The sequence below is a fragment of the Toxotes jaculatrix genome, chromosome 4 (genome assembly GCF_017976425.1).
Source record: "Toxotes jaculatrix isolate fToxJac2 chromosome 4, fToxJac2.pri, whole genome shotgun sequence".
Taxonomy (NCBI): domain Eukaryota; kingdom Metazoa; phylum Chordata; class Actinopteri; family Toxotidae; genus Toxotes; species Toxotes jaculatrix.
In genome coordinates, this window is record NC_054397.1 from 13,159,230 (window position 1) to 13,184,769 (window position 25,540).

At 40.3% G+C, this 25,540-nt stretch overlaps 1 protein-coding gene across 4 annotated transcripts in view; it reads right to left on the minus strand.

Annotated features, from left to right (window-relative positions):
- Window positions 1-25,540, minus strand: part of tbc1d1 (TBC1 (tre-2/USP6, BUB2, cdc16) domain family, member 1) — a 46,884-nt gene that overhangs the window by 15,652 nt on the left and 5,692 nt on the right. For 3 of the 4 annotated variants that reach the window (XM_041035624.1, XM_041035623.1, XM_041035626.1), the window contains 13 exons: window positions 14,520-15,095; window positions 13,115-13,204; window positions 12,916-13,020; window positions 11,910-12,042; window positions 10,293-10,384; window positions 9,359-9,475; window positions 8,942-9,061; window positions 8,521-8,669; window positions 7,583-7,846; window positions 6,550-6,663; window positions 6,187-6,300; window positions 5,816-5,949; window positions 131-331 (listed from right to left, as the gene is read on the minus strand). In XM_041035624.1, the coding sequence (XP_040891558.1) occupies window positions 131-331; window positions 5,816-5,949; window positions 6,187-6,300; window positions 6,550-6,663; window positions 7,583-7,846; window positions 8,521-8,669; window positions 8,942-9,061; window positions 9,359-9,475; window positions 10,293-10,384; window positions 11,910-12,042; window positions 12,916-13,020; window positions 13,115-13,204; window positions 14,520-15,095 (2,209 nt within the window). The remainder of the gene's footprint in view (window positions 1-130; window positions 332-5,815; window positions 5,950-6,186; window positions 6,301-6,549; window positions 6,664-7,582; window positions 7,847-8,520; window positions 8,670-8,941; window positions 9,062-9,358; window positions 9,476-10,292; window positions 10,385-11,909; window positions 12,043-12,915; window positions 13,021-13,114; window positions 13,205-14,519; window positions 15,096-25,540) is intronic. The other variant, XM_041035625.1, reaches the window with a different exon arrangement.

The window sequence follows — 25,540 nt, forward strand, 5'->3', positions numbered from 1 at the left end:
ATGTGTGCACAAATATAATAATATAGGGGCTTTAGTTTGTGAACAGGTGAGTAAATGGCAAAAAAAAAATAGTCGACGCAGGCTCCTGGTGTGTATGTGCGTTTCAAAGCCCTTCATACATCCAACTCACCCTGCAGTTTCTGGTTCTCCCTCTCCATCCTCTGCAGCAGGATTTGCTGCAGGATGGCCTTCCTCCACAGCTCCCTCAGCTCCTCTTTGCTCCTTTTTGTCCTCTCCTCGGGCACCACCCTCATGGACAAGTCGGCACTTCCTCCACCTGCCACCTGGCCCACGCACACTCGACCCCCCTCTAGACAGGAATCCCCCCGCTCTGAAAGTCACATAAGATGACATTACATTAAATTAGCTCATCTTAAGCGACATTAGGTGTCCACTGCAACACCAAATAAAAGGATACAGGGATAACAACAGAGATAATACAAATAACAACACTGATACTAACAAACTGTTGTGGGGGAAAAAAGGTAAAAATAAAATTAGAAATCTGTTATGAAACAAACATCTCATTTTCTAAATGAAAAACATGAAAATATATTAAAACAAATGCTGTTTCAAAGTAAAAAAAAAGATTCAATTTTCGATGAAACAAAATGACAAAATCCTCACATTTATGAAGCTGCAAACATCAACTGTATATAGTTTTACTTATGATTTAATATGTTTTAAAACAATCATCCCTTCATTTCTGTATATTATCTTATTAATTGATGCTTCAGTACCACAGAAGTCTTTGTCTGGATTCAAACCCACAATTTTGTGGCTATGTGGTACGCCTTTAAGCACGCTGTTTCTTGGCACCTTTACCAAGGTGAAAAAAGAAGGAGAAAAAGACGTGTGTATGATGTGAAACTACAATGAATCCTGTGGCATTCTGTGAGTTTTCCTTCTGCATTTTATAAACGCTTTACTTCATTTATAGGTGAATGTATAGGAAAAATGGACAAAATAAAAAAAACCCAGTGTGAGTCAAAAGTTCAGATCCTAACACAGAACTCATCTACTGGCTTCAAACTCTGAGAGAGGCTGCCTGACCTCTTTTCTCTTTCTCTGTCAATCCTTTGGACACTCATGCAAAATAAAAAGAAAAATGCTAAACATAGATATATTTGACACAGTTGGGTGCAACGCGCACACAGTAAAAAAAAAAAAAAAAAAAAAAAAAGTGTTTGTGTGACTCCACCCCAAAGTACAGGGTGGATCCCAAACCTCAAAATACCCTGTGTTGTTTAGAGAAAGGACATAACAACCTTCCAGATAGCACTTGCTTCTCTTTCAGTTTGTAGGAACATCACCACTGAGGTTAATCTCTCACACACACACACACACAAACACGCACATATAATACCTTAGCTTGCTCAGGTATGCAAATTTGATGCTTATCTTTCCAAAGGCTCTTCTGAGGAAAATTAAAAAGACGCAAGACTTATCACAAGACAAGTCTGATGTATGATAAGAACATACATGCTCTTCATCAACACATTACACACACACACACACACACACACACACAATGACAATAGTGTTCTTTGTGTCAGATAAGGTCAGCATTAATGTACACCTTTGTGTGTGTGTCAGGGAGACTTTCCAAGACTTGCTGAAACCAGTCGAGTCACTATACAAACATACGGCTCTTAAGAGACATGAAGACAAACCAGACACATGTGGAACAGACACACACAGATAAAAGGTGGACTCTCTTAACAGAGTGATGTATTTGTTAGGCAAACATAGACTGCTACACTGCTTCAACAGAACATTGCTGGAGAGTTAGCTTTTAGGTATGAGAAATGCACGCATGCATGCACACTCCTACTTGAACACACGTGCACACACTTGTGATCCCTATGGGGAAGAGTGGCACTACTGTATATGCACAATCTAAATGCTAAAACCATGTCTTCACGTCAAAATAACCACACACACACACCCTCTTGCACAAAGTGGCACGATCCACTCCCTGAGCAAACACTTTAGCTTGGCCAGAACCAAGTCTCAGCACACACACTTCTATACACATACACACACACACAACATGCAAAGTGGGTCAACAAGACTGGCGCTTTCCTCTGGCGCTGTCTGTGTGTGGACTGTCAACATGACCTTGAGACACTGCCACCCCCTCAAACACACTCACACAAACACACACTCGACACACCCATGACCTCATGTATGTAAGTGCACACATAAATACACACCCAAGTCCAAGCCTAACTTAGAGCTGCATTCAGCCAGCGCGAAACCCATCACACTGACCTGTTAAAAACACAGTTTTTCCCTTTACTTCATGGCAGTTGACTGTCAAAAGAAACCTCTGGTGCACATTTCATTACTGATGAGGAGGGAGGTTTTAGCTGCTGTTTAACTGTTTCACTTGAAAAGGAAACTTAACTAAATGCACAATAACAGGTCTAAACATAACTAATCCCTTATCAACAGCATATCGGAGGAAGGTGGATAAAAGGGTCACATTAGTCCCGCATTCCTGTTGCATTTATTAGACCCAAACACAGAATCCAGAGGGGTGTGTATATTCATGGGAATGTCTTTTGGTGTATTATAATCCGTTACCCCTGCAAAAAATAAAAAAATAAAAAAGGCCTTTGTGAAGGTTATAATTCTCCGTTTTTGTTGACACTGCATCAGAGTGATGTTAGAACAGAAATGTGTATAGAAATGTTTGTGGCTGCTGTGTGTTGGTAAAGCCACTATGTGCAGGATTTGGAACATTTAGGCTTTAGCACCCCTCTGTGGAAGCCTAAAAACACACAGCGGCAGACAGAAGTGCATGGCTTTCTACACAAAGTGACTAGTAGTAGCAATTCCGTCAACCCAGTTCTGTCATGATTTTGGAGACTTTTTCAAGAGCTTAATTTCACTCATTTGAATAACTGCCTTTGAAAGTGTCATTTAGTTATGCTACTTAAAAGTTCTTATTCTTTCTTATGATGTGTTTCTGTTGTTTCACTCAGGACAAAAATACAACTGCAGCTACACAAATTAGTCCGATTAGGCCAAATGAAAGTCAAGAATATGAGGCAGCCTAGAAGTTTAAACAACAGTGGCATCGCAAGACTTTGATCAAAACAGCGACCCCTATTATTTTTGGTGTAACTTGTCTCAGGGCAGGTGAATCCACCACCCTGGGACAGAAAGTGCCTTTTCAGGTTTGATGCCAGTTGACACTTCATCTCACCGGGTATATACTTGTTACTGTACTTTCACTTCCCGGGATGAGGTAGTCTTTGGACTTCACGCCGTTCAGACAGGCAAAATATGCCTGAAAGTTTCTGCTTGAACTGTTGCATCACTGACAAACAATGAAAAAACATAAGCATGACAAAACAGGCCATATAAAGAAACAAAACAGTAGAAACAGTAGATCATTGGCTGCCACTCCCAACGATACTGACAGACAGACTTAAAAGGATATTTCCGCCATGACACCACAAACTACGGTTGTAAAAATGTCAACTGCCTTGAATCAACACTCAATAAAATAATACTAATGTAGGCTTCATAACTGTTGTGTTTATTGCAGGCCTTCTGTTTTCAAGTGAATAGTATTGTAAAGTGCTCCTGTTATTTTGTGCCATTGTTTTTGTTAATGTCTTTTTCAGAAAACGTCTAAACCACTGATTACCATATCAGTGGACTGTTCATAAAGACTCTTCATTAACACCTCAAGCATAATGAAGCCATTCAAAGGGGCAGTATGTTAAGTATGTTAGTTTAAAACATTTAACACTTAAATTTGCTGCTTTTCTGTGTTTGACATCATTGGAAACTGAGTATCTTTGGGTTGAAGACTGTTGGATGGACAAAGCTGAATGTCATCTTGTGCTCTGGGAATTCTTTTCACAGACCACATGATTAATTGATTCATCAAAAAGTAACTGATAAATCAGTCAATAATGAATAAAATTGTTGACTGCTACCCTAATTCATTTCAGGACAGGGACTAACGCATATCACTGAAATAATCTCTACATACAGAAAATATGAACACCAGTACAATAAAGGAAATTTCTCTTCCTTTTTCTATCATAAAGGGACTATATATTATATATTTTTTCTTACTTTGTTTTTTTCTTACTTCACACAAGCATTACAGTTGAGTTATAGTGTTCCCAACCCAACTATCTCAACTGTCAACACGTATTCTGTCATGTACACATAGTATATATAATTATCAAAGCATAGGATCGGAGGCCTTGCAAGCACAAGCATGACTCCCATGTCTGCAAGGGCAGACACACACACTGTTGTCTGGACAGAGATAAGACTGGTGATTGACTTTTCAAAGTTATATGAGGTTAAAGCAATATTTCACCATATGTAAAACACCATTTTCTACTCATATCCCTCACATCTCGACAATGTTTGACAGGGCTGTCAATCTGCTGGCAGACCTACTTTGGTTATTTTTACTCGCCCGAGGCACTCAAGCTTTTCCTCAAGTTTGTTTCATTTCAGGCCAGTTTCATTGTCAAACATTAGCCCTAAGAACAAAAAATCAACCGATAACATGAGACACTGCTATGTAAGAACGCAAAGCTCCAAAACAAGTACAACTGACGTGTACGTCAATCTTTAGTCTTACGTTTAGACGCTGCAAGATAGTTACCAGCTACTGTATCTTGAGAACTGCACTGGCTCTCCTATCCATACGCATAAGAAATTATGATTATTCTTCCCAAGAGTTTAAACTGCCAACAAACCCATCTTTTTTTGAATGCTTTGATGAGATGCTCTGAAAAACATTTTGTTACACTCTTATGTGTTTCATGCATGATTTCTATCCCGAGATTTCAAAAGTAAATTAGCAGTGGATACTGTACTGGCCATCAGAGTGGTCAACACTGGATGCTGGCTGGAACACTGCATTTCAAGATATTCCACAGCACTCTGCATTATAAAACAAGTTTTTCAAGCATATATATATATATGTATGTGTGTGTGTGTGTGTGTGTGTGTGTGTGTGTGTGTAATATGAAAGAGTGATAGAGTGACACTAAGTGGAAAGATTTTGTCACTTCACCACTGTCGACGTGGGGATGTGGTGTGGCTGTTTTAATAATAGCACCGGTGACAAAGCACATTTCAGGTGTCTTGCTCATGTTCTTGTATTTTGATAGGATATGAAGCATGCAAGTGCAATTATGAGCACACATGTTTACTCAAGTGTCTTGACCTGGAACTGCCTGCTTCCAAGGAAGAAGACATGTTGAACTTTGCAACTGGAGCGTGCAGAGCAATTCTAGTGTTTCGCATGTCTGAGCTCTTTCGCACACACAGACATGCTTACACTCACCAATTACAAAGCTGGTATTTTTGTTGTTTTGGCAGGTACTCTAAAAGATGCGTGTGCCATATTGTTTTGAAACAGTTTGTCAACACTTCTTAACACTTGCTGAAAATTTGATCTTATTTTTGTTCCTTTTTAAACTAATGTTACCTACTCAAAAATGTCATAATTCTGTCACTGTTATAACCTTTAAAACTTTTCTGATTCTGCGGCTAAAAGCAAAGCTCCTCTTGTCCTCTAAACATATTTCCACTCTAAAAGACTCAACATACGCATTTTATCTCCTGCCTGGTTTTGCCTCGCTACCAAACTCTTGACCAGCCCTGAGTGGGCATCCATTCCAGCAAACTGGAAGGTGGCACATATTAGAGCCTGAACTTTCTTTAGGACTGATAATAAAATACAATGTCAAAGCCAAGGGCCACTGGCTGCTCCTTATGGGGAACTTTGTATAAAGATAAATTAATTGGTGAGACTGTATATTCTTACCGTTGGACTCTGCGTTCTTCTGAGGTGTAGCCACCCGTAAGAAGATCTGTTGCCTCCACGAGTGGCGGTGGCTGCGCAGAGGGCTTTCCCCTACCCCACATGCTGCACTTGGTGTAGAGAGAGCTGCAACATCACTGAAAACACAAACAAGCGTATACACAAGAATGTTACATGTAACCTGGTAAACTTATAATACAATACAACTTACAATATGTAGGTCACACTACATTGTTAACACACACATTTATACAGGTGTATATATCAAAAACGAGATAAAATCAGTTAAGGGAATCTCTGAGAAAGGAACACAATTTATCATTTTGCTGGGCGCACTAACATGGCACGATTGCTTGGTGTACACGTGTATGTACCTGCTCTTTGGCTCTGGACAATCATTCTCTTGGACAGGGGCCAGAAATTGAAATTTCAGAAAATTAGGGACAGAGGAGGACGAGTGGAGACGAGCACACAGACCACCCAGAGGACTGAGATGGAGAGATGGAGGCGAAAAAAGGAGGCAGAACACAGATGAAAAGAGAAACAGACACGTTTTGCTTAGGAGACATGCTTCTGAACTCTATGACAAGCTGAAAATAGTTCCTGGATCACTTGTCAAACAGGCAGCCAATGGTTGACGTGTTTAGCATTCCTCTGAAGTTTTGAAAAACTGACATCAGTGTACATACAGCAGAGAAAACTAAGAGGAACTGCATGCCCGGTGCCAGGATTCTCACCTTCTTTTGAGCCGGGCTCCAGAAGAAGGGGAGGAAGGATGATGAGGGAGCAGAGGAGAGGGGGATGAAGGGTAGGGAGGAACAGGAGGAAGGGTGGAGTCGGCTGGGGAATGTCTGAGGATCAGTGCAAATACAGAGAGCATGAGAAAGAAAAAGTGCAAAGAAAGTCAAAGACACAAAAAAAGCATAAAAACAGAAAAGAGGTGAAGAGAAAAAGCACAGAAAATGGAAGAAAAGGTTCTCTAACCAAGGCAGAACTTGGAGACAGACTAAAAGTGAGTAGCTATTCTCTAGAATTTTGGTTGACTCACTAACTCCTTGGTAATAATATTGTTATAAACTTCTAATATTGTTATAACGTCAAGAGGTTTATTAAGCAGACAAATAAGGGAGAAGAAACAGAGCTTGGTTCGAGAGCAAGGAAACAAGTTGATACCTAAGATTTTAAGAGACAAAGGATCACTCCTCTGACATGAGCTCAACCACTGAATGAGCTGAGCTGGCTGTATACTCCCATATATAGCTCTTTGTAACGCCGATATGTATTCATATGCTAATACAGTACGTGTGCCTATGATACATTTTCCTAAACATGTATTCAACAACCCACCAGACTGCTGTCACAGGCTAATTCCTGATCATTGCCACTGAGTCTACAAGTGTAGTTTCATATACATCACTGACAGACCACATAGTTACATAAGACACAAAATTTCAAAGCATGCTGTAAATACCAAATAAGTTTCCATTTCACTTTCTGTCTCACTCTTCCTTCCACTTGCTTACTTACTGCTCTCCCTCTGTCTTTTGCCCTCGTCTCTCTCTTATAACTCCAACACGACCAATCCCAACCCTAAAACACATGTGCACCAAAGCCAGGTTGCGTCTGGTCCCCTCTTAACTGAGAGAGGAAGAGGGTTGTGACGCCAAGTTGGGTAGAACATATTGATCGATTCAAACCAACCAGGCTCAGGTTTCTTTGTTTGTATTGTTGCCAACACACACAATGAATACAAACACACGCTCTCCTTACTTGCTCTGGTGTGGTGTGTCGGTGCTGACGGAGTAGTGTCGTACGAGTTTGGGTTTGGTAGCGGCGGTGGGGTCCTGTGGAGTGTGATTTAGTGTGTGCACCGGTGAGTACTCAAGCACTGAGGAGGGGGTGGGAGGGTGGCTGAAGGTGCTGGCCCGTCGACGGAAGCCCTGGGGCTGAGCATCACCGGGTAAAGAGGAGGAGGAGGGGGACAGGGGGAGAGAGGTGTCAAGGCGCTTCAGGTCTCCTGTTGAGTTGTGGCACCTGAAAAAAATGACACGGCAAGAGAGTGAGGAGAAGTGGTTTGGGCATGATATAGCCTTCACAAACCTAACGCAATCCAATATAAAGAAAAGTTTATGGACTACCCACACTTCTAAGTCAGAGAAAGTCCACGAAAGCTTTACATAATGTAAATATGAGATTATAAACAGATCCTTTTCACTTACACAATTCTATAGTTTGTGAATATCCAGTTATAAAGTTTGTCTGAATTCCTAAAAATTCCTATACTGTCACCCCTTACATTCATGAACAGTTTTGGGTAGTAGTTTAAGACCTTATGTCTGGCAGCTTCCCTAGCAGCCACCCACCACCTGATCCAACTCACCGCCAGGCAGTGAGCAGTTGACAGCTTTGAAGGCAGATGTCAAGATATCTAAGCTCCAGCCTTCACTTTTTCACCCAAATGGCAAAGCACTAGACCACTACACCTAAACTTGCAGGTGTTGTCGCAGTACTGCAGTAGACCCTAATTACTATGTTAGGCTGAGCCCAACAAGGCCTGTGACTACAGACCTGATGACAAGGCACCTGACTTATCTCTGGATCACATAAATCAAGAAATCCAAGCAAAATAAACAGCTCTGACAGCAGTGACTGCTCTGACCCGAGATATGAGCAAGTGTGTGTGGGCATGTGTGTTTGGGCGTGTTTACCTGAGTGGGCTGGTGGGTCTTCGCTGGGATGAGGCAGGCAAGGGGTCATCTAAGCAAGGCTGGTCCTGGCTGCTGTTGATAGTACAGATGGAAGAGCTGCTGTCACTTCCTTCACTGTTCTCCCTCTGAGCTCTGGCCTTGCTGCTCCCCTGCAAAGAGCACGCACACACCAAGGTTATGTACAAAGCTTTAACGTGTAACCAAAAAACAAACCAGAGCAAATCAGGAGGCTTCGTCGTGGATTCTCATTTAGTAAAACATCATTGCAAAGTTCAAAATGTAATAATTGATCCTCTGTGAAAAAAACAGCTACCATCTCTAATTACATATATATTTGCAGTGTAATGAAACCTTTCCCCATACACAAGTGCATACTTGTGCAAAACTGCTCCCAAAACAAAGGCAAAATGAGCATTGTTACCTTCCAGATGCCCTCCAGGGACTCAGTGAGAGAGCGCTTGGCTCGGCTCTTGAACTGCTCAAGTCGCTGCCGGCTGCTACTCTGCTGCTCCACAGGAGCTGGAGCCGTCTCCTCACTCACCTACATATACATGGGAGAAAGAAATGAACACAGAGACACAGACAGAAAGAGCATGACTGTGACTGAATGAGAGGGAGGTCCACACAGTATGACAGTTCCATGTATGTCTGTGTAAGTGGAAGATATAAAAATGTCTTTTTCCACTTCTCTTTCCTTGGTGACTTACTCTGTCATGGAACTGCGGACACTTTTGAATAAATGTAGGACATAACTGGAGTAGAGACAGGAAATGAGTAATACATGGTAGAGACAGAGCTGATAGAGTGTGGGTGTACATTATATATGAGCAAAAGTTACTTGTTTGCTGTCTCCAGGCAGTGTGTGCTGATGGCTCCTCTGTCTCTCCTCATACAGATTCCTCAGCAAGGCCATCACCAACTCATTCTCTTCCTGATCGCTCCTAGGGCGAGCCCTCTGAAACACACAAACGCAATATACAACTTGAAAAAGATTGTTAATTAATATTTGTTCAACCCTGGAAAATATAGGCAATGTGAGGAGCAGTTATAATAAATATACCTTTCAAAGCGGATGCTGTTTGACTGAAAAATAACGTTACATTGTGTGACTAATGAAAATATGCTGTTTTAGCGGAGGATGCTAAGCTAAAGAAAACTAATTAAAATCTAAGGTCAGGAGCCTACCAAGGAGTTTTCTTTCATCAATAAAACCAGGTTGCACAATGAATCTGGACTTTGTTTTACACAGCGTTTCTAAAGTTAAGGTCAAAAGGGTTTTCTTGTACATACTGTAAACTCCTGTGCTAACAGGAAGACACTGAGCACTGCTGCCGTGTTGCAGTTCATCTGTATCACCAGCAGATGCCAGCTGAGTCATAGAGAAATATTTGTGGGCATTCACAAATATCTTCTGTTACCACTTCTAATAAGTCTGCTTTTACTGTACAACAGTGTTTAGCCACAAATGACATCAGGAGATCCAAAGACATCAGTTTCTAACATTTAAATCAAACAAACACAAAGAGAGAAAGACTAATGGGAGAAAAACAGAAAAATGAGGTAACAGAAACATCATAAGTCATGAGTAAAGAGAGATGAGTGCGTCACTGTAAATCCCACATGAAAATCTTGTGATTCCACAATGATTCAGTCATGAAGAACATATAAACAGCAGACTGACTGGTTTCCTTTCTTAGCTGCGGTCACATCAAAGGGAACTTGAGTAATTCACACTTTGCTCTTCAGGTGCACAGACAGAACAAACACATTACCATAGTGTTTTCAAAGACTGATGCTTGCTCCTGATTGTCCAGGGTGGCCAAGTGTCTCTGAAGCTCCAGTTTGGTTTTAGACGGGTGTAGACCTGGAAATTATGCAAACAGAGTTTTAAAACACACTGAGGACAAGGCGAGTCTCACCTCAAATTCATTTTACATATAGCAGATGCATGTTTACAGGGTCCTAGTGTTCCAGTATCTTGACTGCACAATTTAGTGGTATAATATCTGCTATGACCCAATAGCTTATGGATACAGTTATCTATATAAATAAAAAAATATGAATAGATGTGTTAATTAAATTAAACTAAGACTACATTAAAGGCCTTGCTATTGGTTGTGAGCATGTAGTGACTCATACATCGTGACACTCACCAAACTCTGATTATTGTCATGGCCAAGTAAAATTTAAACACAGAATGAATGACCCACAAATAATGACTGATATATAAGTTTTGTACACCAAAACTGTTTGACTAACAGTACCATGATACTATAAGATACAAGTCAATTTCATTTATATAGCCCCATATCTCAATCACAAATTTGCCTCAGGGGCATCACAATCTTTACAGCACATGACATCATCTGTCCTTAGACCTTCAAATCAGACAAGGCAAACGTTTTTACTCCACCCTTTAATGGGGGAAAATGGAAGAAACCTCAGGAAGAACAACAGAGAAGGGATTTCCCTTCCAAGATGGACAGAAATACAAACACATATATTTACAGAATAGACAAACATAGTAAAATTACAGTACGGACAAAATTATAGATATAATTTAAACATGCATTAATACAGTTTGTAAACATTAGATACAATACAGTACTGTTAGAGTCAAAACAGCTGAATCTCACATGTTTTCACACGACTACTAACTACTCAGTACATCCGAAGCACCAGCACTTAAACATCAATTGTTTAGAAAGGTATTGTTTTTCTAAATGCTTTAAATGCACCGGATAGCTGCTTGGTATCATGTAACTTGAAAACCAGAATCTGAAATGGCATGTACACTGGCGTGCTAACATCAAGGCCAACAGTTTTTTGTTTTTTTCCCAAAATTACCACTTGTGCTGCTATGTGAGTCAGATGGCTTTGTAACACTTGTTGTCTGAAAATTCTGATACATCAGTTGTGTGTCGAGCTGACTACTGTTCTTTTATCCATCTCATTCATTTCATCTTGCAGAACCCATTTGATACAAACATCAAATATTTATAAAATGCAGTTGTAGGTTCAACCATTTGCCACTGTATTAAAATATTTATGAACTTTACTTAACTGGATTTAAAGAGCTGAATATACAGTGGTTGAGCAAACTGGCTCTTTTATTCGTCAAGTGTATATGGCTGTATAAATTTGACCAATCAATATTACTTCTACACCCAGACTCCATTGTGTTTATGTGCCATCTTACTTATCTTTCCTCTTGAGAGTTTAACTGGTAGTTTAATTGTATGTTTAATTGTATCTAAAGACTGGGTAACTGCAGTCTTGTATTTACTGTTATTGTCAAATCAATTGAAGTAATTACAATTTGAAAATTCATTTAAGCTTTTTTATTTTTCAGTCATGTTCTGTGAAGGATCCCAGAGACAGTTTCCTACCTTCTATCCTCTCACACAGCCTATGGAGCTGCTGCATGGGGCAGCTGTCACACTGCTGGCTCTGGGTCTTTGCATTCTGCTGCAGGGCTGCCACAGAGAACGCCTGCTTCAAAGTCAGCATGATCTCGTCCACCTGCAAGGGCAAAACAACAGCCCTTTTATTTTTTTCTTTCATCATACAAGCCTCTAGCAGTATTCATTCACTCTGGCTTCTTTTCAAAGGTGTATTCCACTACAGAGAACTATTGATAGAACAAATTCATCCTATTCTCCACTCTTAACCAAAGGACTAAACGATGTTAAATATTTAAAATCTATTCTGTTACTCTGCCCAGAACTCTCCTTTCATAGTTCAAAATAAGATGTAATATATGTAGGAAACCTGGGTCTTTGCACAATTTGTGTGCAAATTGTGTAAAACCGGTAGAAGTAAAACTGTATGACAATAAAGAGATGCACTAACATATAGCAACAGATATGCAGCAACGTTTGCTGACGACTATAAAGTACCTCCATATAATGACCGATGCTTTTTTATCAACCTGACAGTTCATTTGGCCTGCATCAGCACAGGTACACCATGACTCAGTGGAGCACAGATGTACTGAGTCATAACTCTATAGGTTCAGAGCAGCATTTATTCTCAACTAATAGAAAACAACACTGCAGATAAATATCAGCTTTGTGCATTGTGGCACTCAAATTTAAATCCAAAGCAAATTTGTGAAGTGTTAAATTAAACTCAGTGAGCTGATCAAATAGGAACACTGAGCAGGAAGCACAGGGAAATATAAAAGAATTTATTTTAGGAAATACACATTATGCTCAACTGAGCATTGTATTCATATAAAGTTATCCAAAAGACGTTTCTAAGTGTATATAAGTATATTAAAATTGAACGAATCAATTATACCGACAGAAATATGCCTACTTCGATTTGTGCCATGCTAACTGCTACTTTCAAAAACTGTGAATGGATGTGACAATGCACATGACACCATCTCACCAGTGATTCGTCTGTACACTGGAAGACGTAGCAAACAAAGTGGCAGCTCCCTCCTTCCACTGTCTCTCTGCAGATGAAGCCAAAGTGATCCACATGACGAATACCCTGGAAAGAGATGAGCAATTTTAAACGGTTTTAAAATCACACGCAGACATTTACAGGCAGTTTAGACGGTTTGTAGAATCCCAGTGCTTCATACCTGTGAGCAGAAGGAGATTTCTCTGAAACTCTTCTCTATGGCAACTTTCTTAGTGTCTGGACTAACTAAGAAGATCTGAGACCTGCCAATCTGAAACACAACATAAAACACAAAGGAAACACAGTTAGACTCTGTATATCGGATGAATTTCTTGTGTGTGTTGTTACAGCGATAATGAACCTCGCAAGCCAAAGGTCCAGTTTCTCACACTGAACTGAATTGCAACTAAAAAAAAAAAAAGCTTGATCAGTGATTGATACGTGACATATAGGGAAGCCTAAAAATAATCTTGACTCAACAGTCAAATGTGTGTAATTTCTGCTCAAAAAGTACCATGACATTTTAGGTCAATTCGGCTTTAGGGGACATCCCAATTCTCACCATCATTAGGAAATGAGTCACAATCATTCCAATGCCTCAAGAAAGGATTCAGTGGTTCATAATAACTCAGTCTGTTACACCACAAGTCTTCAAAGTCTGAGCACAGCTATTTTCCTCTCAACAAGCTCCCCTTCATTGTCCTTCTGTATCAAACATAATCAGACTCTTTCTGATTCTAAAGGGTGGTTTAGTGTGTCTCTTTAAAACTGACAACAAAAAAAAAAGAAAGAATGATGTCACCAGGGTAAGGTGATTCTGACTGCAAACCATGGCAGCAGCAGGATGTATTGTCAATGTCAATAACATGTCTGCTGTATCTGCTGCGGGGGGGGACAGCAACAGGCACCGGTGGTTCCTGTGCCAGCGGTCACTATTTCCTGTCTGGAGGACAAACAGGAAAACTCCTATTGGCAGGAGGTCACTGAGGTCAAGTAAAGGTCAATTAGGGGAACATGACCGGGCTCATTTTGCGCAGCAGTAAGCATTTGCTCTTGCTGAGTCATTAGGGGATTTATATTTTTGTCGTTCTTTTGTTTTCTCCCTTTCTGTCCTTTATGAGTGACTGTGTTCTAGACCTTGTCATTTAGGGAATCCAAAACTGCACTTTACGGCACTATAAAGTACTCTTCTCAGTCTCAACAAACACGGATGTGAAAACCACTGTGTGTGAGCTGGAAGAATTTGCACTGAAGAATTTTCTTCTGAAATGCAAGTGTGGCTCGTTATACTGCTCAAAAGCATTCTATGCCGATATAGTAGCTGTTAAATAAACTGTGCAGTTCTGGTTTTAACCGGCACTAGACTGGGTAATTTTACTAAATAACTCTAATGTATTAGGAATACTGTTTGGACCTCATGTTTTTATTTGATCATGTAGTTGTATTATGTCGTTTTACAGTTGGACCAAGCTTATGAGGACTGCAACGCACAAATGAGACTGCTGCCCCTCTCACACAATCGTGTTTCACTTCTGTAACTCACGCATGTTGGGGCAGAGTTTATAGAGTAAATTTCTGAAAATTACCGTAAACAGCATGGTCCTGTTCTCCTGCAGGCTGGTGGGCTGTACCTCAGCAGGGCGGGCAAGTGCATCAGTAGTGTTGGTCTGAGAAATCTCAGGTGAGAGTCCGTTCTCATCCAGGGCCTGCAGACAGGGAAAGCTGGGGTCTCGCTTGAACAGGACCGGACGCTTCCCTGTAGTGGGACTCCCTGCAGCACCATTACCCAGTCCATTTGATTGGAAGGTCAATGCCCTCCTCAGCCCGCTCACCAACCCCCCACTGTTTCCTCCTTTATCAGTCGTCCCTGAGCCATGTAACTGGCTGAACTTCTCGATGCACTCGTCAATGAGGGCGGGCGGGGCTTTCTTGTGAGCAACACTCACACGGCCGCAAAACAGCACCTCAAACTTTTTGGCAAAAGCTGTCGGAGACACAGCAGCAGCGGGTGCCATGGAGGTTGTCGTTGCGGAGAGATAAGAAAAACATGGCTCAGAGGGATCACTGCCTCCGGTGGAAGTTTTGTTGGAAATGCCGGTGATGTCATCATTGCGTGCAGAGCTCTTGCCAGCCTGCCTCAGCGTACTGATGATCTCAGGGACCTGGAGAGATAGCGAGAAAGAGATAAGAGCTTGTAACAACTACAGAGGAACATTTTGTAATTGCTTGTCATTTAGCTGACTAATGTAAAATTATACTAAATGAAGCAGTGGGGGAATTAGGAAGAAGAGAAGAGTGCTGAGTGTCCATGTGAATATGATCACATCTATTCGAGAACAAGACAAAACAACAACTTTGTGACAACACTGTGCTCAAAGTACACTAGTATTTTTAGGTTTGGCTGCCCATTAGCCAAAAACCTTAAGTAAAGGTGAAACTGCAAAAATGCGGCAGCCCAACGGTCTTCATTCCCAACCAACCGGGGTAATGTCTTTGAACTCATCAATACAGCCAGCTCCACCATTTGGGTTAACAGCAACATGACACACAGACATGAAATTGCAAAAGAGCACTTGATCTATACATGTCTCTTGTTTTTGCCTACTATAACTATACACCCAAGGCTCTACATCTGCAACGTACGTATCATATGTACACCTTGGATGTACTTTGCCACTGTGTTCAAAAACAGCATGACAATAATCTCCAAGTTACCTTCATGATCAAAGTTTTGCAAATTTAAAGCTTCACCTATCTACAAAAAGATTTTTTTGACTGTTCTAACATGGATGGAGGAAAAATGGCATAAAAAATAGTCTATAAACAGTTCAGTGCATTGTATGTTTGGCAGCAATGCAAAATGTAACATGATAACTTACACCTACAATTAAACTACAACCAAATCCACTGCCACAGGTTCTGTCTCCTCAGTTAATTACTTTGATAGACATCAACTGCCCTGTTCATTTCTAAGTGCTGGTATCTGACTGGGTGCTCACCCTGTCCCAGCACTGAGGGCTCATGTCCAGAAACAGGTGGCTGTGTACAGCAGCAAAAGGATAAACACTAAAATAAAAACTAAAGAAATACTGCATGGACCACAATTTTTCCATTTATCAATGCAGATGCCACACCTCACTATGATCTAACCTGCCATATGGTGTAATGTGTGTTATGATTCCCTAGAATAGAGCAGCCCTTGTGATGTCTTCCTGTGTTGAAAAGAAGCCAAACTGGGGCCTTTCGTCTCAAAGAAGGCTTTGTATTCACTTTCCCTTTTATTTGAGTCTCTTCTTTCCTTTCCTCCTGTCCCATCCTTTCCTTTTCCTCTTTTTTCTCTTTATAAACTTTTCCTCTGTAATGTCTACTTTTATTTCTTATAAAACTATATAAAGCTGTATGTTTACCAGTATTCCTTTCTTGATATGTTTCTGTTGTGCGCATTTTAGATTTCTGTGTACAACCTAAATACTCACAGCATGGCACTGTTTATATAGACACAAAAGCACAAGTACACACTCACACACACCCACATACACATTGTAAGAGGGACTACACTGATTGAAGAAAAGGTGAGCAGAAATATGATTCACTCCAATGCTCCAACAAAAACACACATTATACACTAATCAGCTGACCTGTCAAGTTCAAAGCGCCAATTAAAATTTAAAAGTGCCCCTGACTTGTTCACCTGAAAGAGCCCCCCCCCCCCTTTGAAAGCAAAGCTGATCAGAACATGTTAGTAAATCATGGCATGTTCACATATCTAGCAGACATGGGCCTACAGTATATTAGCCTTCATCTGAGTTGTGTTTCTGGAAACCTGGGAAATGTTAAGTCCATTATGCACGCTCCTTCTAGCTTTGTTTTGTCTACATCATCTGTTGAGGGAAATTTCTGGCTCTTTAGTGACTAAATACTTCCCATATGTTCACCAGCTAGTTGGCAATTTTATCATCCTGCCGCTAAAAACAGCTGCTTGCTGTGGCCATAAAAGCCCAAAACAACGAGCTGAAAGATGATAAAGCACCGCTCAGAGGAAATGCATTTGATAATTAATTGTGGTTTCATCTGTATGAGGAACACATTATAGGCACATTATAGTCATTTGACCCATTGCATATATAAAAATATGAATCAGTTTATTCAATACTCATTAATTAATATCAATGTTAATCATCGGCTTTCAAAAACATATACATTTATGTAACCAAATCTTGAGAGAAAGGCAGAGGTCACACAGCAATAGTCATTTGTCTTAAATATAAGACTCTAATTTCTACTATAACCTATTTAAAATACCACATATGTGATGTTGTCAACATCATCAAAACAGCACAGATCAGCGAGTGTTTATGTGCTGCTTTCTTCCTTTTTTTTTTTTTTTTTAAACCTGGGCTGGTCTCAGCTGAACAGTGGACATTGAGGGTTGAATGAGGACAGACTAGAACAAATGAACCGTAGCTCAGGGCTCACTCAGACAAAAATCCTTTTCTGTAACCACTCTTTCCATGACTAACAGAGGATTTCCATCACCATTAAAGCGGTCTGACACATTGCTTGTGCCAGTTTTAAACACAGACAAGCAATGGACAGACTGAAGCTTAAGCGTGCTTAAAAATTGTTTTAAAAAGAAGCTAGGCGAGGTTGGACAGTCAGGCTCAGGGCAAAAGGCGAACAGCCAGCCTTATACATCCAAATACTTAATGTGTTACAAACAGAAAGTCACACAGAAATGCACTGAATACACAGCTTTCATTTGTCAATCACACTAAAGCTGGTGACAGTTGAGATGGCATTTGTGACATATTCAATGTAGTCATTACTCTGGGTTTGATAACAGGCAATAATAGATGGACGTTAATCATTTAATCTACATCTGAGTCAGTGTGAAAGGAATATGATATCAAGCACAGAGTGTATTTTTGATCATGACCATGTCTCACCCCCCAGCTCAATGCAGCAGTGGCTATGCATGGTGAAGCATAAATAATGATGCTGTAACAGGCAGAGGCTGTAGCTGAAAAAACTGACATCCAACGTCCAGCATGTATCATCTACACAGTCATTCAAAATAAAAGCATCTGCAACACAGGAAGAACCCGCAAACATGGCATCTCACTGCACCACATGCTCCTTTTGATTTGTAAATTGGTCATGACAATTAGTCATTATTATTGTAACAATGAAAGCAAGCTGAACATTGTCTTGTAGCCAGAACTTGTTTATTTTCTTCACTGACAAACACTCAGAACTAAAGCTCCAATAACACAACACAAAAATAAAAGAACCTAGGGTAAGTCTCAGTAGGAAGTTAGCACTCTTGTTGTCCATTGAGTTTGTGTATATAAAGAAACAGCAGCAGCAACAAAATCAACAACAACAACAACAACAACAACATCAGCATCAGCATCAACACAACATCCTTATAACCTTGGGTTGCCAACATACAGTGCACATGCTTTTGCTATCGTGGGCCCAGTTTGCTAAACCACACTGGCAGTGTATGAGGCTGAGGAACAAAAAGGAGGAAGTAGACGAGCTAAGGAGAAGCAGTGGTTGAGTCACACATCAGTGACGTCATTAATGTGAAATGCCTGAGCAGCAGCAAAATCTGCAGTCTCACAGGCACACATCCAGCCAGGTCCTGCTGCGTCTTGCCTCAGTATGAGGTGTGTTCACTCCTGTTCTTCTATCAAAACAATTCACGCCGGCACACTTGGTCCTTGTTTTCTCCATTGACTGCAAGCTGCTCTGGATGAGTGTGTCAGCTCCCAGCGTTCCCAGCGTTACAGATGGCAACATTCAAACAGCTAAAACATTAAAAGTTTGATTACGCATTAATGGACTGATAACAACAATCAAATGCTCTAAGGGGATTGCACATTTGGGCGTTTTTCGGTTAGCCTGACTACGCACATTACCAGGACCTGCTCTGCAGAAAGCAGCCATCGTTAAAGTTATTAAATACACCTGCGCTTTTCCTGCTACGACATGTCGGCATGTCTGCTGTGACAAAGTCCTATCAGAATGACTAAATTGAAAGTGTCCCGCCTTTAAATTTAGTCATACGGTGCAACTAGGGTGACAGGGAGATCAAGTGTACAACTTTATTATCAGACCAACATCTGAGTTCTTGATCTAAAAATAGTGTTGTTACTGGAGTTTTGACCTCTTCAGACTTTTTGACTTTTTCGTGCACTAACAAATTTAAAGGACGCAGCAGCCTTACAAAAGCATACACTCTCTTAATGCTTTTTTGTAATATGCTCCTGAAGACACAAGTAAAAGCACTGCTGTCCTGTGAACACTGAGCAACAACTGAGAAACACAGCCAGCTGTACAATGAGTGAGGGGATGGTTAGTTTGTTAAAACCAGACCAAAACTCTGCCGTCTGGGATGACGTTACTGTGGGTACATAGAGGACAGATTTAACTTCTTGCAAATAGAAAAACATTGGCTCTAAGGTCTTTTAACGTCAACATACCTGTGTGCGTCTTATGTTTTGCTCTTGTATACAACTTGTTACAGAATTTTCACAAACTTTAGATTTTACTTTGCACTGTTTCTAAGTGAAGCTTTAAGACAGAGTTAAATCTGTGCTGCCTTCACAAACACTACACGTTTTGAAAACAAGAGCTTCACTTCCAAAGAAATACTTTTGGCAAGATCCTAACTAAATAGAGTGCTTTATAAATAGAAAGACCCGCACATACAGATTAAACTAATGGTCTGATTTACTGTTCTACTGGTTAATTTCCTTGTTGAATAAAACTTTTCAGTGATGGTCACACATTTGGAAACATAATCACTGATCAGATCATGTACCACACCGACTGTTTTACACAGAACCTGTATGAAGATGATCACCAATGATATTTATTATTTCTCAAGAAAACACCAAAGGAAAGTGAAACTATTACAGACGCACTTATCTTTTTCTTTCCAGATACTGCTTCTGTTACTTCCGCTTGAGTTATCTGTCATTAGAGTACCAGTATCAGATACCAGTACTCTCTTTTTTCCAAATTTAAAATATCTCTAGCACACTGTGTGAACTTGACAGAACTTTTATCACTGATTGCAAAAAGCTGAACTTTACAATAATGACAAAGACACTGTATTTAATGTGGACTGGTTGTGTCATGGCAGATGCCCCCCTTATCAAGGTCAGGATTGTTACAGACAGGAGCACCTCATGACTTTATTTTTTTAAAACAGTCTACATAAAACCTGAGACCAATCTAACCCCTAAATAATCCTCAAAGCTAAACAAAACAAAACAAACCTAAAGCCGGCCGCGGTGTGATTTTTTCTTGACGTTGTAAGATGTGTTGACTAACAAATCTAACAAATCTAACTAACAAATAACAAAGAAGGTTATTATTTTGTCATGTTCTGATGTCTTGGTGGCCAGTAAGGCAGAACTATAAGGGTTGATATTTTGACCAACACATTGACACCACTCCATTGACAACACTGTCCAGCAGATACACTGAGTCCAAGATTTGGTAATTCTAGCAGAGAAACATAAGGCACACTTAAGAAATGATGATCATTCATGAACCACAACCTCTGCATTACATTGCACAAACCTCATATCTTGATTGTTTGCAGAGGTAGATATTTTAATCACTAAAACAGTATATTTAATTGGTAAAAAAAAAAATGGAAATGACCAATTCCAAACCTACTTACTGCAGCAGAGATGCAGCATTGCTTTTCATTAAACAAGTCATTCATTTAAAATGTTTGCTGACCCTTTACCCACAGACTCAAATACACCTTACATCATCCCCTTGATCTCCTATCGTCTCCTATCTCTTTAACCAAAGCCTCATTTACTCATTCGCTGCCTTCTTCACTCACATACCCTCAGCATCCAGACACCCTCTAGCTTCTAGTGTCTCCTTGTTTTTGATCATACTGGCATGAGAGCAGAGTCTGCTATCTGTCCCCTAACAACAGACCACTCTGTGTTTTGCCTACCCCCCTCCATCTACCCCTTCCTCTTCCTTCTGCTTTCACTGCTCGAGTCCCTGAAACACTTGAACCAACAGATACACTGAGTCCTTACTCATGCCTCTCCTCTCACTCCTTAACCCTCTTTTGTGTCCTTCTCACTTTAAAGAAACAGAACGACCAGAAAGAGGAGGAGGAGGAGGAGGATTTGTTTTCTTTATTGTTCATGTCTAGCCTTTTCTCATTTCAGCACACCTACCCCAGTTTCACTCCCTCTGCTTTTTTTGGCTGATAGGTGCTCCTTAATGGCTCACCACGACGATGTTATCAGTCTTTTCTATTTTCTCATAGCAGCTCCCTTCCCCAATGCATTTTCAGGTGAAACCCCTTTCTGTATAAACAAATTTCACATAACTACGTTTCATGAACATCCCTATTTAGTATGCAAAATATCACATTTTTAAAATGTTAAAATATTTTCCATGCTTCTTCTTTTGAGAAAGGTTTAAACCCAAGGGAAAGCACAGCTGAAACAATTTGTCGATTCATTCATTATACAATTAAACGTCAACTGTCCTGAAATCAAGCAAAAATAAGTTCTGAGAAACTGTGATGGGTATTTTTTGTCACTATTTTTAGACATTTCACAGAACAATGATTAATAAAGAAAATAACCTGCATATAAGCTGTAAGGTAAGATATACTGTTTAAAAAAAAAAAAAATCTTATTCTAATAACCCTCCCCCCCCCCCCCCCCCCCCCCTTTTTTTTTTTTTTTTTTTTTTTAATATCCCTTCCTACAACTTTCTTCCTTTCATAGACAACAAGGCTACAAGGCTAAAACATCTGATTTGGAGTAGAGTGAAAGAGAGAGGATTTGCTCCTCAGAGAACAGCCTCAGCTATAGACACACATTACACAGTATCTTGTTCAGCAAAACATTTACATGAGGCTGATCTCAGACAGGAAGGCAGCTGGACACAGCCTCAGGCTGTGATCCGCAGACTAGGCCTCGCACAGAGGAACAACATTGAACAAGTCGAGCCTTTCTCACCGAGCCAGAATTACACAGAACTACTGTAGTACTGACCTCGAAAAGAAGGAAGTTACACAAGTAGCGCCGGTAAAAGAGAAGCTGCAATTCAGTGCAATAAACAAAATAAACTTTTCGGTGTTTGGCAAAGAGAGGAAACAGGTCAAAAGTCAGGATATCATATAAAGAGCATAGTCAGCTACCAAGACCGTTATTGATGAAATTCCCTAGGACTATAGTAGAACTAACTCACGAATGTCTACATCCCTCGAACTCTCTCTAGTCTTTGCCTTTCGAACTAACTGGTCGTCTAAGCTATTTATAAGAGTGGGGGACTCCAGTATAGACACCCATATATAGTGTCCCATGTTTATTAAACAGCAGCAGGCTGACACGGCAAGAGTTTTGCCCAACAAAGATGAAAGATGAAATACATCAATGAAACTCCAATTCTACACCCAAACTTTACAAATTTACAGAATTGGCAACTTCATGTTGTCTAGTTTCAACTGTAATAAATGATCTGTGCAAATGAATAAATGGGTAAAGCACTGACAAAAGCTACACCCACAGAAAAATTACATTACACACTCCACTTCAATACTAGTAGAAAAACTGAAATTCAAATTTGCTGGAGTAGCTTTAACATATGACTAGACCTGCATACATATGACTAGAGATACCAGGTAAAAAATGAGAAGTTGAGAAATGTCACTGAAAACCAAATGACACATCAGCCAGCTTAGAAAATCAACAACAATGACGAGCCCACTAAAAGTCCAACTTCTGCACTTCCCATGGTCATGTGCCTGGGTCTTGTGGCTTGTGGAGCAGAGCCAGAGCTCAAAGTTCAAAGTTCAGGAGTGATGCAGCCTGATGAAAAGCTTCACTAGCAGACAGGAAGCACAAAAGAGAGAAATGTGAACATTTTAAATCGTGTGAGTGTGTGTGTTGGGGGGGCATTTGGCATTTGTCAAGCAGGAAGTGTCGCTGGGTGGTTGGAAATGGTTTGCCACAAGAGCCCAACACATTGACATCACTCCATTTGGATTAAGGAGCCACTTCACAGCACAAAGACAAGTGAGGCAGAGATGATGAACTCATTCAAATGTGATAAGAGGGACACAGTGTAGGGGCTTGTTGTCAAAGTGCTGTGCTGAGACAGAGTGAGAACTCCACTAAGAATAAATTAGGTCAGTAGGGCCCAGAGATAACCCCAATACTCTCATCTCAGAACACTGAAAGAGTCTGTGTTGAGTGTAGCTCTAGCACTCACAGGATGACAAGCTGACAAGCTAGGACCTGGGACCAGGTGAAAGACAGACTGCTAGACAGACAAAAACAGAGTGACAACTAACAGGGACAGGCTGTCAGTTACATATAGACAGGAAGGTGCCTCTAGTTTACTGGCTTGTTTTTACTACAGTGCAAGGACTGTGTCACATGAAGAGGGGAGGAAAGTCACATAAAAAAAGAGGGAGGGAAAAGAATGTGAGACCAAGGGATTACAAGAGGAGAGTACTGTCAAAAAGGAAAAAGGGGATTAAAAATCCAAGCCACACAGTCTCTCTTGGACAATTTGGGCAATCATGAACCCAAATCACTTTGGAAAGTATGTCTTTGGTCAAAAATCAAAATGCTGCCCGTGGTACTTTCCACGCTGCAACAGCCAGCAGTTGTTTTAATTGAGAGGGTTTAATGTCAGCTCTTTAAACAAATCAGTTGGCAGACAGTGGGGAATTTCTGTCAACCTAGTCCTTTCATTCAAAACTAGTAAAGGATACTAATTAGCATAAACAACTCTTTTCACAACACTAGTTTCTTAGTATCCCTAATATTCTGCAGGCCAAACAGTGAAGCTAAGTCTCACTTTAGGACTTAAAGGTACGTATATGAAACCCACCATAAGAGAGGGACTGCTGAAGAGAGGGCTCAACACAGACTTTGTGACTAATATGGCATTCAAAACTACTTGCCTCCTGTTCCTGGAGTGAAATCCTGGCATGAGCACAATGGCTCTGGAGGTGATATCGCCATGACTCACACACGAGTGCACTCGCATACACCTACATTTGGCTTGTGTTTACAGCAGCTAAGCAGACAGGATTTTCATCTACTCAGCTTTGTAAAGGGTCTGATAGTCAGTAAGCCACTGTTTAACAGAACCAGCAGCTCTAACAGCGTCTAGTGAAGGAAAAACCCCGTTTTATTACTAGAATGATTCACTGTTTTAAGAAGCAGGTTGAGTAACACCGTGAGATAGGAAGAGAAAGGAGAGACCCTCCCTAGTGTGATGGACTGTACAGTTTCATTGACGTAAAGAGGACTGTGCTAACTTGTGACATTATCTTCTTGATTAGTCAATTTATCATTTGGTCAGAGAATATCAGAAAATACGAGAAGTGTCCATCACCTTTTCCAAGAGCTCAAGGTGATGTCTTTGTTCAAGCAACAGCCCAAAGACATATTTGGGCAGCTGTGCCTGTCAATTTCTGCCACTTTCCCTCAAAAAATTACTTCAGCGACTGATCAGTTCTCAGCTGTAATTTTCTGTTGATCAACTAGTTGGCTAAATTGTTTCAGGTGTAATAGACTTTACTACAAAAACATAACCAACAGCAGTGAAGATGTGTAGTGTACTGACCACAACTGCATACATTCACTGTGTTTTGTAGCAGTTCAACAACAATAAGAGCTGCAATGATCAATTAATTGATTAGTTGACTGGCAGCAAATTAACTGCTTACTATTTTGATAGTAGAATATTTGTTTTAATAACTTTTTAAGAAAAAATGGCTACCATTTACTGGTCCCTGCTTACCAAATCTGGGGATTTTATGCTTTTCTCAATTTGGCAGACTGAATAGCTTTGATATGTTGGACTGTTGGTCCAACAAAACAAAGACATCACCTTCAAATTAATTGAAGGCGACATCTTTACAATATTTGAAGATTATTTTTTATAATCAATTGATATTTTCTGTCATTGTTGAAGTAAAAATGCCAAATATTCTCTGGTTTCTGCTTCTCAGATATGAGGATTTGCTGTCATTCTTTGTCATATAAGACAGTAAGCTGAATATCTGGGCTTCTGACTGTTGATGGCACGAAATAAGCCAACTGAAGATGGAATCTAAGCAATTGTTAATGGCACCGTGTTACTATTTTTGAACATTTATTGTAAACATTTAGTTGATTAATGCAGAAAATGATCAAGAAATACAACACATATTCATAGATTTCAAAAAATGCACAGGGGTACCAGAGATCAATTAATATTTCATCTTCCAGCTTCAGGGGAACTTTGACAAACAGACATTTTCATCTTCATGTAATGCACTTTGTTTAGCTTCCTACAGAACAAGAGGGTTGATATTAAACTTGTCAACTGTAGAAGCTTAGAATATCCTCAATCTTTCCAACCAGCTCGTCAACACCAACCATTTAGTGCTCTGATTTTTCCACCCAAAAATCTCTTGACCAATTACGGTGTGGTACTTGACCAGCTCCTTGACCAGCTGTGGCCAGACATCAGAGCCATAGGACAGACATCAGGTCATAGTAAGCAGGGCAGTACTCAGTGTTCACTTGTAATTTACACGGTCAAACAC